General features: G+C 39.1%; 1 protein-coding gene across 1 annotated transcript in view; it reads right to left on the minus strand.

Moving 5' to 3' along the window:
- Positions 1-2746: 2746 nt before the first annotated feature.
- Positions 2747-19163, minus strand: part of LOC139181486 (phosphatidylinositol-binding clathrin assembly protein-like) — a 45644-nt gene continuing 29227 nt past the window's right edge. The window contains exons 11-14 of the mRNA XM_070785014.1: positions 16665-16748; positions 16530-16560; positions 10491-10617; positions 2747-2952 (exon numbers count right to left, since the gene is read on the minus strand). Coding sequence (XP_070641115.1) covers positions 2809-2952; positions 10491-10617; positions 16530-16560; positions 16665-16748 — 386 coding nt within the window. The 3' untranslated portion in view covers positions 2747-2808. The remainder of the gene's footprint in view (positions 2953-10490; positions 10618-16529; positions 16561-16664; positions 16749-19163) is intronic.

Genomic DNA, 19163 nt, shown 5'->3' on the forward strand with positions numbered 1-19163 from the left:
AAAGAACACCTGAATACCTGAACCAATCTTGAAAAATATGCATAAACCTAGAAGACTAATACTGCCTGATTTTGAGACCTACAGGAAACTGTGATAATCAAGACAGGGTGTTATTGGACTAAGGACAGATCTTTGGATCAATGGAACAAAACAAAAGGTAACACAAACCCATAAATATGTCGTCAGTTGGCTTTTGAGAAATGTTCCAAGACAATGCAAAGTGAAACGAATTTGTTTTCCCCAAATGTTTCAAGAACAACTGGATAATTATATAGAAAAAAGTTAACCTCTACCCCTGTCACCAAGCTCAAAAATGTAGTTTAGATGGATCATAGATCTAAACATAAAAGCTACAAATTCCCTTGCTGTCCAGTGATTAGGACTCTCCACTTCCACTGCAGGGAGCACAGGTTCGATCCCTGGTTGGGAAACTAGGATACTGCAAACCATGTGGTGCAACCAAAGGAGAGGGGGAAACTCAAAGGAAAACATTAAAATGGGAAAAACAGTTGGATGCTTCACACAGTAAAAGAGATGGTGGAATGGCCAGTAAGTATATGAAACGTTGCTTAGTCATCGGGGAAGGGTAAATTAAACCACTGTGAAATATTACTTACAAACCCACCAGCATGGCCAAAATTTAAAATACTAACAGCAGTCATTTTTGGCCAGAATTCAAAGCAATAGAATTCTCATAGACTGCTGGTGGGATAAAGTGGTACAGTAATTTTGAACAACTTTTGGCAGTTTTAATTTAATTTTTTGGCCATGCAGGGTCTTCATTGTGGTGTGCAGGCTTCTCTAGTTGTGGCATGTGGGCATCTGTAGTTATGGTGAATGGGATTAGTTGCCTTGTGTCTTGTGGGATTTGAGCTCCCTGACCAGGGATTGAACCCACGTCCCCTGTTATTGGCAGGCAGATTCTTAACCACTGGACCACCAGGGAAGTCCTGGCAGTTTTAATTTTAGATAAACACCTACCTGATGACCCTGTCATTCTACTCCTAGGTATTTACCCAAGAGATAGATCCACATTTGTCCACAAAAAGATTCAAACAAGAATGATTTTGTATGTATGTATCAATTTAAAATTTAGTTTAAAATAATGAGTACGAAGCACTACATTTTCCAATAACAACTGAGTTTATCATCAGTATAACTACACTAAATAAACTTCTAAAACATGTACTTCAAGAAGAGGGAAATGGTTCCAATGCAAGAAGGGATGGTGAAAAAAGAATTTGTGAACACATTTCCAAGTGTAAACAAAAACGTTTCTCTAACACCTTAAATTTGGGACAGGGCTAATATATTGGGCCACCATCATCCATAAGTTGGGAGGGAATGCCCTTGTAGTTTAAAAGTATTCTAAGGTCTTTGTGTTATTTAATAGAAGAGATTAAGATATTAACTTTAGGGTTTTTTTTTTTTTTTTTTTTTATAATTTTACAGGTAAAGTTTCCAGGATAACTATTAAAACAAGAGAGTGCATCACTTCAAAAACACTGAATTGAAGAATCCCAAGGGTATTGAATGTCCAAATGAATGTTTATTGACTTGGAAGCTGTTGGTGATTCAGTTCAGGCTGCAGAAAGATCATCATTTGTTTTGACCTCTGATTCGGAATCATTTTCACTTTGGTACTTCGACATGGATTTTATCTATTAAAGACAGATATATAAATCTTTCATTGTTCCCACATACTTTTCCTTGTGGTTATAAAATAAACTACAAATATTATTACATAAAACTCAGAGGTCAGTCTGCTCACTATCTGATGCTTGAAGCTTTATCAGGCCTCTTAAAACCTTCAGGAACCAGGGGACTCCCAGGGCATGGTCTGAAGACTGAAGGTAGAAACCTTGTAAAGATTTCTAGAGAACAATAATCAGAGGCAATGAACACCTGGATCATGACACTCTCCCTTTTGCTTCTGAGGTTAGCTATACCTCATCCATGTTACCACTGCCTGCTTCCACTTCTGTGCTCAAGCTGTTTTCTCTATGTCTAATGTCAAACTTCTATCATGCATACCTCCACTAGTCGCAGTTCTGCTTAACATTTTATAAGTAATGCCACGCACGCAGGCTCTGAAACCTTTTATCCCTGAATTAATTGTTCCCTCCTGTGATCTCCCATGGTGCTTTGGCTTTCCTATCTGTTTATATGCTTGTCTGGAAGATCCCTTTCCCACTCCCTTGACTGGCTACCCATTCTTAAGTCTGAGCATGCAACTCAGGTGCCTAAAACCTTCATACTGAGCTACCCACCTCTTCAGCACTGCTCTCAGTTGTGTCTGTTGAATGAATGAATAAAAGGTTTGCTGACTACATATCGGAACTTGGTTGAGGTTTCACCACACAACTTTGTAGAGGATTGGGTTTTTACAGTTTTGTCTTTTTAAAATGTTAGAATGCAAAAAATAAAATGTTAGAATGCTGAAACTGTTGTGCTGAAATTGAAGGCTGAAAATGTGACAATTCCTTTTTCTTCTATGAAGAAACAACAGTACACAGAAGACTGCAAAACTCTGTTCTAACACTGGTCTTGCCTCCAGTGACTGCACATGTCTGCATGCATGCTAAGTCGCTTCAGTCGTGTCTGACTCTTTGCGACTTTATTATGGACTGTAGCCTGCCAGGCTCCTCTGTCCATGGAATTCTCCAGGCAAGAATACTGGAGTGGGTAGCCATTCCCTCCTTCAAGGGATCTTCCCAACCCAGGGATCAAACCCATGTCTCTTATGTCTCCTGCACTGGCAAGCGGATTCTTTACCACTGGCACCACCTGGGAAGCCCCTGCACATGTCTACCAAGGGCCAAAACAACAACAGTTCAAACATACGTTATTTCTTGTGGGTGCAGCACAAGCCTTGCTGGTCCTTAAGCCTGGTTGGGTGTAACTCATGGATTGAGGTGCCATCACAGAAGGGAGTCTCACTGGAGTTGGAACCTATGAATTCAAATGGAAGAGAAAACAAAGGAAAAACTTAATTACTATTTTATTACTCCGTGGTGCTGGAGAAGACTCTTGAGAATCCCTTGGACTATGAGGAGATCCAACCAGCCCATCCTAAAGGAAATAATTCCTGAATGTTCATTGGAAGGACTGATGAAGCTGAAACTCCAATACTTTGGCCACCTGACACGTAGAACTGACTCATTTGAAAAGACCCTGATGCTGGGAAAGATTGAAGGCAGGAGGAGAAGGGGACGACAGAGGATGAGATGGTTGGATGGCATCACCAACTTGATGGACTTAAGTTTGAGTAAACTCCAGGAGTTGGTGATGGACAGGGAGGTCTGGCGTGCTGCAGTTCATGGGGTCGCAAAGAGTCGGACATAACTAATTGATTGAACTAAACTGAAAACAATAGTACCAAGAGGACAAACAACTGCTCTAGAGGAAATATTACATTTAAAGGATGTCCACTGAAAATGCTAAATGTCAGATATGAAAAAAAAGAGAAAATGCCTCCATCCTTAAACATGAGAAGATGCCAGCTGAGTCGTGGCAGACCCTGGAGATAAACATGGAACTAGAATTTCAAGTATTTTACTCAGATGCTGACAGCGTTTTGTGCATTCAAGGACAATAAAATATCACTAGTTTACAAATCAAGTGCTCTGATGTTTCTAAAGAAGCAACAGATACTGGCACTGGAGAGGCTGTAGAAAAATCTCCAAGGAAAAAAAAGGAAAAGATGACGCACAGCCATGAAGTAGAAGGGATGCGGTAATATGGGGGTTACTTGTGACTGAGATAAGGACAATGAGGGGGGCCAGGCAGAATCCTTACTGGAACAGGTTCAAGAGAGGAGGAGAGCAAAAACCCAACAAACTAGTGAATATACCAAAACAGAAGCAGACTCACAGATACAGAGAACAAACCAGTGGCTACCAGTGTGGAGAGGGACCTGGGGAGAGGCAAGATAGGGGTAGAGGATTAAGAGGTACAAACTACTACGTATAATATACATAAGCTACAAGCATATATTGTAAACCACAGTGGATATAGCCAATATTTTATAATAATTGCAGAGCATCACCTTTCAAAATGGTGAATGACCATATGGTACACCTGAAACTTATATAATAGTGTACATCAACTATATTTCAATTTAAAAAAAACTTAAAAAATAAGTTGGACAGAGAAAGACAGATATCATATGTGATCACTTATGTGTGGGATCTAAAAATATGATACAAATGGACTTATTTACAAAACAGAAACAGACTCACAGACTTAGATAAGGAACTTATGGTTGCTGGGGGGTGGGTGGATAGGGGGAAGGATACTTAGGGAGTTTGGGATGGTCGTGTACACACTGCTGTATTTAAAATAGATACCAACAAGGACCTACTGTATAGCATAGGGAACTGTGCTCAGTGTTATGTAACAACCTAACTGGGAAAACAGTCTAAAAAGGAATGGATATATGTATATGTGTAACAGATTCCCTTTGCTATAGAGCAGAAACTATCACAACATTGTAAATCAACTATATTCCAATAAAAATTTTGATTTAAATTTCAAAAAAAGAATGAAAAGAAAAGAAGTAATTACATAGCATATTTAAGAACCCTTTTAAGGAATTTTTCAGTAAAGGTATAAAATATACCACTAAATCGTAGTATATTCCTATGTGAAATATCATTGAGCCTTTATATATGTAGTTAATATATACCAATCTATAAAACATAATATCTCAAAACATAAATACATATCTCAAAAACATAAATACAAAATAATACCAATTATAATCAATTTTCTAAAATCACATAGAAGAGTACTACATATTTTTCCTTAGTAAAAGAATGAAAATGTTCTGAAAGGCTATACAGAAAATTCACCATAGTCATTGTCTCTGGAGTGGCAGAGGGTGATTGGGAAAAGGGATGAGCCAAGGAGAGTTTGGTCTTATTTGTAAAATTTCATTAAAAAATGATCTGGAAAAATTATGACAAAATGTTAATATTTAGTAATTTAGAATGTTGAAGCATAGATGCTTGTTATCCTCTATACTTTCCTACATTTTAAACGTTTTTCCAAACTGACACCAACAGTAAAAGCATGAGTGAACTGGTTGTGAGGTTGTGTGGGCTAAGGGACTTCAGAATTTCCATTACTTGTATTCAGTTCAGTTCAGTCGCTCAGTCGTGTCTGACGACCCCATGGACTGCAGCACGCCATGCTTCCCTAACCATCACCAACTCCCAGAGTTTACTCAAACTCATGTCCATTGAGTTGGTGATGCCATCCAACCATCTCATTCTCTGTCGTCCCCTTCTCCTCCTGCCTTCAATCTTTCCCAGCATCAGTGTCTTTTCAAATGAGTCAGTTCTTCGCATCAGTATTGGAGTTTCAGCTTCAGCATCAGTCCTTCCAGTGAATATTCAGGACTAATTTCCTTTAGGATGGACTAAGGGACTCTCAAGAGTCTTCTCCAACACCACAGTTCAAAAGCATCAATTCTTTGGCACTCAGCTTTCTTTATAGTCCAACTCTCACATCCATACATGACCACTGGAAAAACCATAGCTTTGACTAGATGGACCTTTGTAGGCAAAGTAATGTCTCTGCTTTTTAATATGCAATCTAGGTTGGTCATAGCTTTTCTTCCAAGGAGCAAGTGTCTTTTAATTTCAAGGCTGCAGTCACCATCTGCATTGATTTTGGATCCCAAGAAAATAAAAACTGTCACTCGTTCCATTGTCTCCCCATCTATTTAACATGAAGTGATGGCATCAGATGCCATGATCTTAGTTTTTTGAACACTGAGTTTTAAACCAACTTTTTCACTCTGCTCTTTCACTTTCATCAAGAGGCTCTTTAGTTCCTCTTCACTTTCTGCTATAAAGGTGGTGTCTTCTGCATATCTGAGGTTATTGATATTTCTCCCCGCAATCTTGATTCCAGCCTGTGCTTCATCAAGCCTGGCATTTTGCACGATGTACTCTGCATATATGTTAAATAAGCAGGGTGACAATATACAGCCTTGATGTACTCCTTTCCCAATTTGGAACCAGTCTGTTCTTCCATGTCTGGTTTTAACTGGTGCTTCTTGAGCTGCATACAGATTTCTCAGGAGGCAGGTAAGGTGGTCTGGTATTCCCATCTCTTTAACAATTTTCCACAGTTTGTTGTGATCTACACAAAGGCTTTGGCATAATCAATAAAGCAGAAGTAGATGTTTTTTTCTGGTATTCTCCTCCTTTTTATATGATCCAACAGATGTTGGCAATTTGGCCTCTTGTTCCTCTGTCTTTTCTAAATCCAGTTTGAACATCTGGAAGTTCACAGTTCACATACTGTTGAAGACTGGCTTGGAGAATTTTGAGCATTACTTTGCTAGCATGTGAGATGAGTGCAATTGTGTGGTAGTTTGAACATTCCTTGGCATTGCCCTTCTTCTGGACGGGAATGAAAACTGACCTTTTCCATTCCTGTGGCCACTGCTAAGTTTTCCAACTTTGGTCCCATCACTTCATGGCAAATAGATGGTGAAAGAATGGAAACAGTGACAGATTTTATTTTCTTAGGATCCAAAATCACTGCAGATGATGACTACAGCCATGAAATTAAAAGACACTAGCTCCTTGGAAGAAAAGCTATGACCAACCTAGACAGCGTATTAAAAAGCAGAGACATTACTTTGCCGACAAAGGTACATACAGTCAAAGCTATGGTTTTTCCAGTAGTCATTCATGTATGGATGTGAGAGTTGGACTATAAAGAAAGCTGGGTACTGAAGAACTGACACTTTTGAACTGTGGTGTTGGAGAAGACTCTTCAGAGTCCCTTGGACTGCAAGGAGATGAAATCAGTTCATCCTAAAGGAAATCAGTCCTGAATATTCATTGGAAGCACTGATGCTGAAGCAGAAACTCCAATACTTTGGCCACCTGATGCGAAGAACTGACATACTGGAAAAGACTCTGATGCTGGGAAAGATTGAAGGCAGGAGGAGAAGGGGACAACAGAGGATAAGATGGTTGGATGGCATCACCAACTTAATGGACATGAATTTGAGTAAACTCTGGGAGTTGGTGATGGACAGGGAAGCCTAGCTGCTGCAGTCCATGGGGTTGCAAAGAGTTGGACACAACTGAGTGACTGTGAATTGAGCATAATAATTACTGATTGAAAGAAGGAGGTCACAAAAGAATATGTACAGTATGATTCCATTTATATAAAGTTCAAAATTGGAAAAACCAACAACACAAAAGAGAACTAAGGTGACAATATGAAAGTGAAGGTGTTGCTCAGTCGTGTCCCACTTTTTGGGACCCCAGGGACTGTAGCCCGCCAGGCTCCTCTGTCTATGGGATTCTCTAGGCAAGAATATTGGAGTGGGTAGCCCTTCCCTTCCCCAAGGGATCTTCCTGACCCCGGGATCAAACCCGTGTGTGGTCTGAGCCACTAGGAAAGCCCAAACTTAAAAAATAAAATTAAATTAAAAAAAAGAGCCGAATATATGAGTGAGAGGAACTTTCTTCTTCATTAGGTGGAGCTGTGGCTTCGTGAACCAGCTGACAGAAAATATTTTTCAATTCTCTCTCTGTCCTACCACTACTTGGAAACTTGTTTCAATCACAAAGATAGAGAAGCTTGGGGAAGCTAGTTATGACCTCCTGGGTTCATCAGCCCCCTTCCCACTCTTGTACGTGAGTGAATGGGCTCTTAATGAACACACCAAAGACTTTGATTACTAAGCCCCTGGAGAGACCAAAGCCCAGGTCCCAGGTTGACTGCTTAATGGAGTATATGCAGGACAGACAGGAACAGCAGAGCAAAGGCTATAGAAACTGAGCTGCCACTGGGACCACAGGTCAAAGAAGTGGGCTGGAAGGTGTAGCTTAAACTGAACCAGGTCAAGTGTCTGCTAAAGCACAGATATCAACATTCTCCATAATTTGGCCAGACTGAAGCGACTTAGAAGAAGAAGAAGAAGGGTCTTTTAAATTAACAGTCAAAACATCCAGGATACATGTACATCCATGGCTGATTCATGTCAATGTATGGCAAAAACCACTACAATATTGTAAATTAATTAGCCTCCAATTAAAATAAATTAAAAACATAATTTAAAAAAATCCAGGATAAAATCCAAAATTAGTTGGCACATGAAGAACCATGAGACTCTCAACTCCCGTGGGAAAAAACCATTAACAGTCATGACATAGATGATGGAATTATCTGATAAAGACTTTTAAAGTGGCTAGTACACAAATGCTTGCATGAGTAATCATGAACACTTGAAACAAAAGTTAAAATAGAAAGCATCAGCCAAGAAATAGAAGATACAGAGAAAAGCCAAATAGAACCTTCAGAACTGAAAAATATAATTAACTGGAATAAAAATACCCAATAGAATGAGTAATTATCAGAAGGGAGATGAAAAAGGAAAGATTCAGTGAAACTTTAGATAGATGAACACAAATCACTCATTCTGCAAAACAGAAAGAGAGAGATTTAAAGAACCAAACAGAGCCTCACGGACCAGCTGGGACAACATCTAAAGCTCTAATATTTGTGTTATTAGAGTCATGGAAAGGGGAAAGAATCAGTGCAGTAATAATGGCAGGAAATGTTCCAAGTTTGAGAAAAGACAAAACCAAAGACTCAAGTTGTATGAACCTGAAAATAATACCCCACCCTGCAAATCCATGCCAAAGCAAATTCATAATCAAACTTCCTAAAATGAAACAGCAAAAATTTTGAAAAAATGATGCAACATCTATGATTATGATGACTATGTATTTTTCATCAGAATCACAGGAGCTATTAATAGCTTAGTGAACATAAATTTGGCCCACATTATGTTGCTTCTTCATTTTGTGATTTTTTTTTCCCTTGAAACCCCAAACTTTCTTGCTAAACTCTTCCTAGGTGCATAGCCACATATTTGCTCACTACATTTCAAAATTACTTCTTCCAAAATCCTATCAAAATTCTCATTCCTAAATGCAGCTCTGTTGCATATTAGAACAAAGTTACTATGTACTCAGAGTGAATGTGCAGTTGGTTATATCATTGGAGCAATTAAGTTTTAAAGCAAAATTGTGCAAAAATAGCAGGTGCACATCATTTAAGTCCTTGGGGCCAGATGTGTTTTGGAATTCAGAATGTTTTACACATAGAGCATGCTAGTAATACCCCACAGGGACTGAAATAGCACCCTGTAATGAAACACACTAGTATTTATTTTTGTACCAAAATGCAAATGCCAAATTTACGTATGAATATTTACACTTAGTAAGATAAACAATGACTGTAGCCTCATTATAGTTCAAGTACAGTTCTGTGACCAAAAGCATTTGCTGCAAACTTAACAAATCTTGTTTCCTGGAGTTTTTTGAATTTTATATTTGCAGACAATTTATTGGGGACCCATATTTCAACCTTCAACTTATCAGCAACTCCTATCAATCATTTCTGCAGATCGAGCTTCTTGAAATTCTTTATTTAGATCTACTGCCAACATTCAAGCATTCTAGACCAGATCATTCTAAATCTCTGGCCTGGATGACTTGAAAAGACTTCTAATTGACTTCCCTGATCTGTCTTATTTCCCTACTAATCATCTTCCACTCTCCTCCCAGACTAATCTTTCAAAACTGTAAAAAGGACTGTGTGGTAGCTTTGACTCCCCACTGCTTATATAATAAAGCCTAAATTTCTATACAAGTTCCTACAAGATCCAGTAACTCTTTAAGCTTGAGCTTTATCTCTTGTTGCACCCATCATCCATGACAGTATGCCCATGCTAAACTACTCCAAGTTCCCAGAATAACCCACCAAGCTTCCATTTGCCAACCAGTTACTGTCAATCCACCTCATCTCCTTTTCCCTCACATTCAGCTTCTTTATCAAAGTAGCCCACACACTCTGTGAAGTCTTCATTCCACTTGGAATAGTCAGTGCCTCTAACTGATGACATGTCTATCTACCCTTGTAGCCCCTATATCTTGACCTGCCAGCCCGCTGCCTAAATGCCTAATAGATGCTCAAGAAATGTGGAGCAAAGCTGGGTAACTCTGTAGCTCTCTCCCCATCATGGAATCCACTCTTCCACAAAGAGAGGAAGAGTGAGCTCAAACTGTCTACAGCAAATATTAGCAGAATACATAGATGGGACGGGGAGGGAGGTGGGAGGAGGGTTCAGGATGGGGAACACATGTACACTCATGGCTGATTCATGTCAATGTATGTCATTTAATAAAGTCTTTAAAAAAAACTGATGAAAAAGAAAACATTTCTAGGAGTGCCTGGCAGTCCAGTGGTTAGGATTCAGTGCTTTAACTGCTGAGGGCCCAGGTTCGGTCCCTGGGTAGGGAAATAAGATCCCAAAAGCCATGCAGAATGGGCAAATAAAAAAGAGAGAGAGAGAAGACATTTCTTGCTTGACCTACTTCACTAATACAAATGTATATGCTACATGTATATATCAAAAAAGAAAGAAGGTAATAATACATCAGACACATTACCATGTAGGAGATGGAAGAAACAGAAACTGGGTCCCAGATGGTTGATATGCAGGTGCAGTTACTCAACTGCCAGTTCATGTCACTGGTCATTTCCATCTCTGAGGGGTGACGCCACTTCACATCAGATCTAAAGGGCAATTGATAAATCAGCTCACTTTGGGAGATGACAAGTCTACCGTGTAAACATCTAGTCAGGACATAGCCTTTGAGACAATGCTTATGCTCATCAATAGGTAAAAGATTAATAGGAAGGAACCAGTAAAAAAGGTAAAAAAATAAAAGACCGTGGCTATTTTCTACATGAAATTAAGGTATCATTACAAAGCTACATATTTCAGTTTAGTTTTTATTTTATTTCTTAGTTTTTACTTTATTTTATTTATTTTTTAAAATTTTATTTCAGCTAAGTCATGTCCAACTCTTTGCAACCCCATGGGCTGCCGTATCCCAGGCTTCCCTGTCCTTCACTATTTCCTGGAATTTGCTCAAACTCATGTCCATTGAGTCAGCGATACCATCCAGCCATCTCATCCTCTGTCATCCCCTTCTCCTCCTGCCCTCAATCTTTCCCAGCATCAGGGTCTTTTCCAATGAAAAGACCAGGTGCCGAAGTATTGGAGCTGTGTAACCCACTCCAGTGTTCTTGCCTGGAGAATCCCGGGGACGGGGGAGCCTGGTGGGCTGCCGTCTATGGGGTCACACAGAGTCGGACATGACTGAAGTGACTTAGAAGCAGCAGAAACCTTGACTAAACAACTTAAACTCTTTCTTTATTTGTAAAATTAAGATAAACTATGATTCATAGAATTAGAGTTATTAAGAGAATAAATAATGTAACACGTGTACTATTTTGTATAAATAAGAGAATAAATACAGCAAAAAGGAAACAAACTCTTATGAACTCTTACTAGGCTCTGTGATAAGTGTTTTCACAATATTAAATATTTAGTTTTCATAATAACTGTGTGAAGTAGGTATCATAAAGTCTCGTTTTATGGATGAGGAGACAAGACTCTCAGAGAGGGCAAATAACTTGCTCAAAGTCTTATAGTCAATTAGTGGCAGGCCTAGAAGCCCATATTCTATATCACTGGTAAAGGTTATTATCCCTGTTTTCTTCATCTATTTCAACTCCTCTACCAAATTATATAATAATCTATTCTGCATACACTTTAGTTTTAATTCTAAGACATGTTTCTTGTCTCTACAAGCTCATCTTTATTTTGTATTCATCATTTGATTTATTAAAATTTAGTCTTTATCCAAGTAATCCAGAGTTTAAAAAGTCAAATAGTGCTAAAAGACCTAAAACCAAAACACCAGTCATCACAAAAGCAGCCACTCTTTTCCTTATGGTATTTAATTCCATAATCATAAAGAAGATGTTTATGCTACTATGTCTTCCCCTCTCACTCCGCTATATCTTGACAATACAGGCCCCAACTCTAGAGCAAGACTGCCTGGGTTCAAATTCCATTTCAGTCATTTCATATATATATGTTGGAGAAGTTACAGAATCTGTGTATCTCAGTTTCTGCATATGTTAAATGTGAATTAATTGCATTCATTCTACAAATACCCATTCAATATCTAGTAGGTGCGAGGCAGCATCCTTAGTGTCTGAAATATATAAAACAGATGGAAATACTTGCTTTCATGGAGCTTATAATCGAGTGGAAATAATAACTTTCCCAAGTAGAAAGACTGAGTCGTCATGTGTAAAATACTTAGGATGAACAGTATCTGGCTCAGAGGAAACAAATCTTAGCACCAAATAATATGTCATTTTGATTTTTGTCCTGGAAACCTGTCTACATCCTTCTGTTCCATTCCAAATTGGCTTCTGTACAAGTAAATACAACCCATGGACTTCCATTGTTATACTGGGAATTCCCGCCACCTCTTTAAGTAGGGCTCTCTGTTTCCCTGAAACCCATGTGTTCCTCTTTCTTAATTTAAGAAAACCACTGTTTTGTTGGAACACAAACTGTGGGATCTTTCTCAGCAAAGGTTCTTGGTAGGCATTTTTTTTTAAACTTTTGGGTGTCTGAATCTATCCCTTATATTTCCTTGAGAGCTTGATCCCTCTTATTTCCTCACCTCTGATAGCAATTATTATCAATGCTACCTCCAAAATATGTCCCAGGGGTGTCCACTTTCCATTATACCCCCTGTACGACCACCATTCCAGACAGAGTATTTCATGTGCACACTCAAAGCAGTCTGTACAGGTAGTGGAATTTTTAAATATATTCCTGGATTTTATTTGTGAATATTTTATGTACAATTCTGATATCTGTAATTAATAAGTGAGCTTAGTCAGTAGTTTCCATTCTTTGCTCTATCTTTTTGGGCTTTCATATTAAAGTTACAGGCTTCCTTTGTGGTTCAGATGGTAAAGAATCCACCTGCAATGCAGGTAGGCCTGAGTTCAATCCCTGGGTCAGGACAATCCCCTGGCAAAGGAAATGGCAACCCACTCCAACATCCTGGCCTGGATAATCCTATGGACAAAGGAGCCTGGCAGGCTACAGTCCATGGGGTTGCAAAGAGTTGGACATGACTGAGCAACTAATATATTAAATTTATGTCATTTTCTAGACTGTACTGTAGATCGTCCCTCTTCTCAATAGCCTGGAATTGAAATCGCTTACTCTTCTCCAAGCCAGGCTTCAGCAATACGTGAACTTGAACTTCCAGATGTTCAAGGTGGTTTTAGAAAAGGCAGAGGAATCAGAGATCAAATTGCCAACATCTGCTGGATCATGGAAAAAGCAAGAGAGTTCCAGAAAAACATCTATTTCTATTGACTATGCCAAAGCCTTTGACTGTGTGGATCACAATAAACTGTGGAAAATTCTTCAAGAGATGGGAATACCAGACCACCTGACCTGCCTCTTGAGAAACCTATATCCAAGTCAGGAAGCAATAGTTAGAACTGGACATGGAACAACAGACTGGTTCCAAATAGGAAAAGGAGTACGTCAAGGCTGTATATTGTCACCCTGCTTATTTAACTTATATGCAGAGTACATCATGAGAAATGCTGGGCTGGAAGAAGCACAAGGTGGAATCAAGATTTCTGGGAGAAATATCAATAACCTCAGATATGCAGATGACACCACCCTTATGGCAGAAAGTGAAGAGGAACTAAAGAGCCTCTTGATGAAAGTGAAAGAGGAGACTGAAAAAGTTGGCTTAAAACTCAACATTCAGAAAACGAAGATCATGGCATCTGGTCCCATCACTTCATGGGAAATAGATGGGGAAAGAGTGGAAACAGTGTCAGACTTTATTTTGGGGTCTCCAAAATCACTGCAGATGGTGATTGCAGCCATGAAATTAAAAGATGCTTACTCCTTGGAAGGAAAGTTATGACCAACCTAGATAGCATATTAAAAAGCAGAGACATTACTTTGCCAACAAAGGTCCATCTAGTCAAGGCTATGGTTTTTCTGGTGGTCATGTATGGATGTGAGAGTTGGACTGTGAAGAATGCTGAGCACCGAAGAATTGATGCTTTTGAACTGTGGTGTTGGAGAAGACTCTTAAGAGTCCTTAGGACTGCAAGGAGACCAAACCAGTCCATCCTAAAGGAGGTCAGTCCTGGGTGTTCATTGGAAGGACTGATGCTAAAGCTGAAACTCCAATACTTTGACCACCTCATGTGAAGGGTTGACTCATTGGAAAAGACCCTGATGCTGGGAGGGATTGGGGGCAGGAGGAGAAGGGGACAACAGAAGATGAGATGGCTGGATGGCATCACTGACTCGATGGACATGAGTCTGAGTGAACTCTGAGAGTTGGTGATGGACAGGGAGGCCTGGCGTGCTGAAATTTATGGGGTCACAAAGAGTCGGACACAACTGAGTGACTGAACTGAACTCTTTAAGGATAGATAAAGCTCAACTTCATGCGACAATGGGCCTATGCATGTTTCTGCTTCTTCTTGGATGAATTCTGTCATTATATTTAATTTGGAAAACCATCAATTTCCTTTAGATTTTCAAATATGTTGTTACCAAACATTTGAACAAACTATTGATGTATAATTGTTTTAATCTCTCCTACATCTGTGGTTATGTCAGCCCTCTTATTCCTCACCTTGCATACATTCTCCTTTCGGTTTAATCAGAGGAGCTTATTTTATTGGACTTTAAATTTTTGTTTTGGATTTATTGTTCCTGCAATTTTATTAATTTAAGATTTTATCTTTATAAATTTTATCTTCATAATATATTTTTATTAGTTTAGATGTTTTTTCTTAAGATAAAATTAAGTTCTTATTAATTTATCTTTCTTAACAATGATGATTTTTTTTCTATTCAGCTTTCACATTGCCCCATTAACTCTGATATTAAGTTCTCTTTTTCATCACCTCCAGAACTAGACAGCATATTAAAAGGCAGAGACATCACTTTGCCAACAAAGGTCCATATAGTCAAAGCAATGGTTTTTCCAGGAGTCATGTATGGATGTGAGAGCTGGACCATAAAAAAGGCTGAGCACTGAAAAATTGATGGTTTTGAACTATGGTGCTGGAGAAGACTCTTGAGAGTCCCTTGGACTGGAAACACATCAAACCAGTCCATCCTAAAGGAAAGGAACCCTGAATACTCACTGGAAGGACTGATGCTGAAGCTGAAGCTCCAATACTTTGGCCACCTGATGTGAAGAGCCGACTCAGAAAAGATTCTGATGCTCAGAAAGAATGAAGGCGGGAGGAGAATGGGGCCGAGAGGATGAGATGGTTGGATGGCATCACCGACTCAATGACATGAGTTTGAACAAACTCCAGGAGATAGTGAAGGACAGGGAAGTCTGGTGTGCTGCAGTCCATGGGGTTGCAAAGAGTTGGACACAACTTAGCGACTGAATGACAAAGATAATTGATAACTTCCCTTTTGATTTCCTGTTTGGCAAAAGGATTGTGTTCTATGCTTAGTCGCTCAGTCGTGTCTGACTCTTTTCAACCTGTGGACTGTAGCCCACCAGGCTCCTCTGTCCATTGGGATTCTTCAGGCCAGAATACTGGAGCGGATTGTTATGCCCTCCTCCAGGGGATCTTCCCAACCCAGGGATCGAACCCAGGTCTCCCACACTGCAGGCGGATTCTTTACCATCTGAGCCACCAGGGAAGCCCAACATGTCCTGCAATTCGCATTAATTCTTGCCAAAGGATTACTGATTCATTCAGATTTTCATGGTCAACTTTTCATTAATTAGATATAATTTTATTGGATTATGATAAAATGTAGCCCATAAAATTCTTTGTTTTTTTTTTTTTTTTGATTCCTTGGAAGAAAATGAACATTGTGTGTGTGTGTGTGTGTGTGTGTGTGTGTGTGTGTGTGTATGTGTGTGTATATGCACTTAGGTTTCTTATTTATTTATTAGGTATAATTTAAATTCAGATATATTCTTCCTTATGTTTTGTCTACGAGATTTGTCCAACAATGAAAGAAGTCATTGAAACTACCCATTGTAACTGTACTTTTCACAAGCTCCCCATGCATTTCTAATAGCTTTTGCTTTAAGTATTAAGCTTTGTGTATACACTATTAAGACTGTTATATCTCCCGAAATAGTGTCTTATTCTGTTGAGTGCTTTTAACCTGACATTCTACACCATTTCTTGTTAATATTATCAGTTCGGCCTTCCTCTGATTTCCATTTGCCCTTTTTTTTTGTGGCAATTTTTTGGCAAAAATGTAGGGAATCACTCACTGAAGTAATGCTGATTACCTTACAATGCTGAGGAGCTCCAACTGGTAATTTTATTGTCTTTGTTTAATAAAGTAATAAAATAAGTATCACTCATTTACTGCACTTTCTACCATAAAGTAAGAAAATAACCAAGAATACAAAGAACAACAAAGAATGCCAATATATAAGACATGCTTAGCCAAAGAAGAGCCTTCAGACAAACCATGAAGGGTTAAATCAAAGTAAAAAATGACCTTTTTTTCTAGGTGCTATGCTCATCAGTCCCTTCCTCTAACATGTATTTATTGGCTGTCTTTTTTTAAAATAACTCACCTGTTAACTGCGCTTTCTCCAAAGTTAAGATCTGTTTTATAAAACAAACACAAATTTCATATTATTTTTATGTAAATACTATTAAAATGCATATAAATATATATGTAAAATATTAGTTTAAAAATAGATGCTTACTTTCTACAAGGCTAACAACTGAACCGTCCAGGTCATTTGCTATGACTTTTTCATTTTGCTGTCTGGCTTCAACATGTTTGCGGGCTTGTGAAGGCAATGTTGGTTGTCATATAGCACAGAGAAAAGAATCTGAAAATAAGAACCAGATGAAAACCTAAACCAAATTTACATCAATACAGTAATGAGATATCTATGTCTATACCTTCCCATTACAAAGTAACAGGACTTTAAATTACTAGGCTAATTAGTATAAATAAGGTCATTTAAAATTATTTGTTAAATTTAAATTGAGCACTTGTTATGTGCTAGACACTGTACTAGGTGCTAAAGATACAGCTGTGAATAAAGAAGATAAAAATCTCTGCCTTCATTTAGCGTACATTCCGTTGGAGACCAACAATAACCAATATGAAGTATGTAACATGTTAAAGTGCAAGTCGCTCAGTCGTGTCTGACTCTTAGCGACCTGATGGACTGACTATACAGTTCATGGAATTATCCAGGCTAGAATACTGGAGTGGGTAGCTGTTCCCTTCTCTAGGGGATCTTCCCAATCCAGGGAATGAACCCAGGTCTCCTGGATTGCAGGCAGGTTCATTACCAGCTAAGCCACCAGGGAAGCCCAAGAATACTGGAGTGTGTAGCCTATCCCTTCTCCAGCAGATCTTCCCAACCCAGGAATTGAACTGGGGTCTCCTGCATTACAGGTAGTTTCTTTACCAGCTGAGCTACCAGGGAAGCCCACATAAAACTGTTAGATGGTAATAAGTGCTAAGGAAAAAATAGCAGGGAAAGGAATATGATATGTTCGTGGGAGAGTGGGCATTTAAATTTTAGACAAGAAAGGCTCACTGAGAAGGGGACTTTTACATAAAGACCTGAAGTTTGTAAAGAGTGACCCATGCAAATCCACCAGAAGGAACAGCATAAACAGCCCTGAAGAAACACTGTGCTTGGTGTATTTGAGGAACAGTGACTCCAGTGTATCTGGAGTCAAAGTGGTCAGAGTCAGAAGGTGATGAACGGGTTTGTAAGGAATTGGTTTTCACTCTCAGGCTGCCATCTCAGCCCAAGGTCTCTGAGATGGGAAAGTCACTGGAAGGATCTGAACAGACAGAATCTCTCTGACTACAAGGAGATCCAACCAGTCCATCCTAAAGGAGATCAGTCCTGGGTGTTCATTGGAATGACTAATGTTGATGCTGAAATTCCAATACTTTGGCCACCTGATGCGAAGAGCTGACTCATTGGAAAAGACCCTGATGCTGGGAAAGATTGAGGGCAGGAGGAGAAGGGGACAACAGAGGATGAGATGGTTGGATGGCATCACTGACTCAATGGACAAGGGTATGAGTGGACTCCAGGATTTGGTGATGGGCAGGGAGGCCTGGCATGCTGTGGTTCATGGGGTCACAAAAAGTCAGACATGACTGAGCAACTGAACTGAACTGAATCTCTCTGATTTGTATTTTAATGGGATCATTCTGATTGGTATGTAAAGAATGGACCGCAGAGGGCAAGGGTAGAAGCAGAAAGCCCTTGCGGTAGTATAGGTGATGGTAACTCTGACTACAGTGGTCAGCTTTTACATACGTTTTGAAGGTAAAGTAAAAACATTCCCTCATGTATTGGATGTGGGTGTGTTACAGAAATAAAGGAATCAAGATGACTCCAAGCCTGAGTTGCACTGGTCCTAGTCACATTCTTCCTAGAAGAAATGAGTCGCTATTTGCCATTAACTGACATGGGGGAAAACCATGGATAAAGGAGGCTTGGGGTCAAGGGTCAAAAGCTTAATTTTGGACACATGGAGTTTGGGAACCCTACTAGATGTTCAAGTGCTACCACAGAATGGACACTTGGATATACAAACCTGGAGTTCAGGAGCAGTGGCTGCAGCTGGGAGTTCTTATCATTTAATGGTATTTAAGGCCATTGACTTGGATGAGGTCATCTAGGGAATGAGTGTATATGGATAAAGAAGAGAGATGAGCAGGAATCAGTGGAAAACAGTCTAAGGGAGGCAAGAGTTAGACAAGAAGAAAACCAACAGGGAAACTGAAGAAAATGTATCAAAGAAGAGGGAGTCATGAGTCATGTCTAGTAAGATGAAGGCTGAGAAATTACCACTTTATTTGCAACCTAGAGGCCACTGGTGACTTTGACTAGAGCCATTTTAGTGGTGTGGTGGGAACAAAACCCTCATTAGTACTACACAACTATTAAAGTATCAATACTTAAAGTAGTTTAAGAGAAAACAGGGAAAATGTGAACACACCTTTCTTTTTTTTTTTTTTTTTTTTGTCTTTTTTTAAAATTTAAATTTGTTTATTTTAATTGCAGGCTAATTACTTTACAATATTGTATTGGTTTTGCCATACATCAACATGAATCCACCTTTCTTAACTACAAGAACAAGCAGACAAAATAATCAGTGAAAATACAGAGGATTGAACAACAGAATTAAAAACCTCAGCAGGACACAGTTTTCAAGTGCAC

The sequence above is a fragment of the Bos indicus genome, chromosome X (assembly GCF_029378745.1).
Source record: "Bos indicus isolate NIAB-ARS_2022 breed Sahiwal x Tharparkar chromosome X, NIAB-ARS_B.indTharparkar_mat_pri_1.0, whole genome shotgun sequence".
In the NCBI taxonomy this organism is placed as follows: domain Eukaryota; kingdom Metazoa; phylum Chordata; class Mammalia; order Artiodactyla; family Bovidae; genus Bos; species Bos indicus.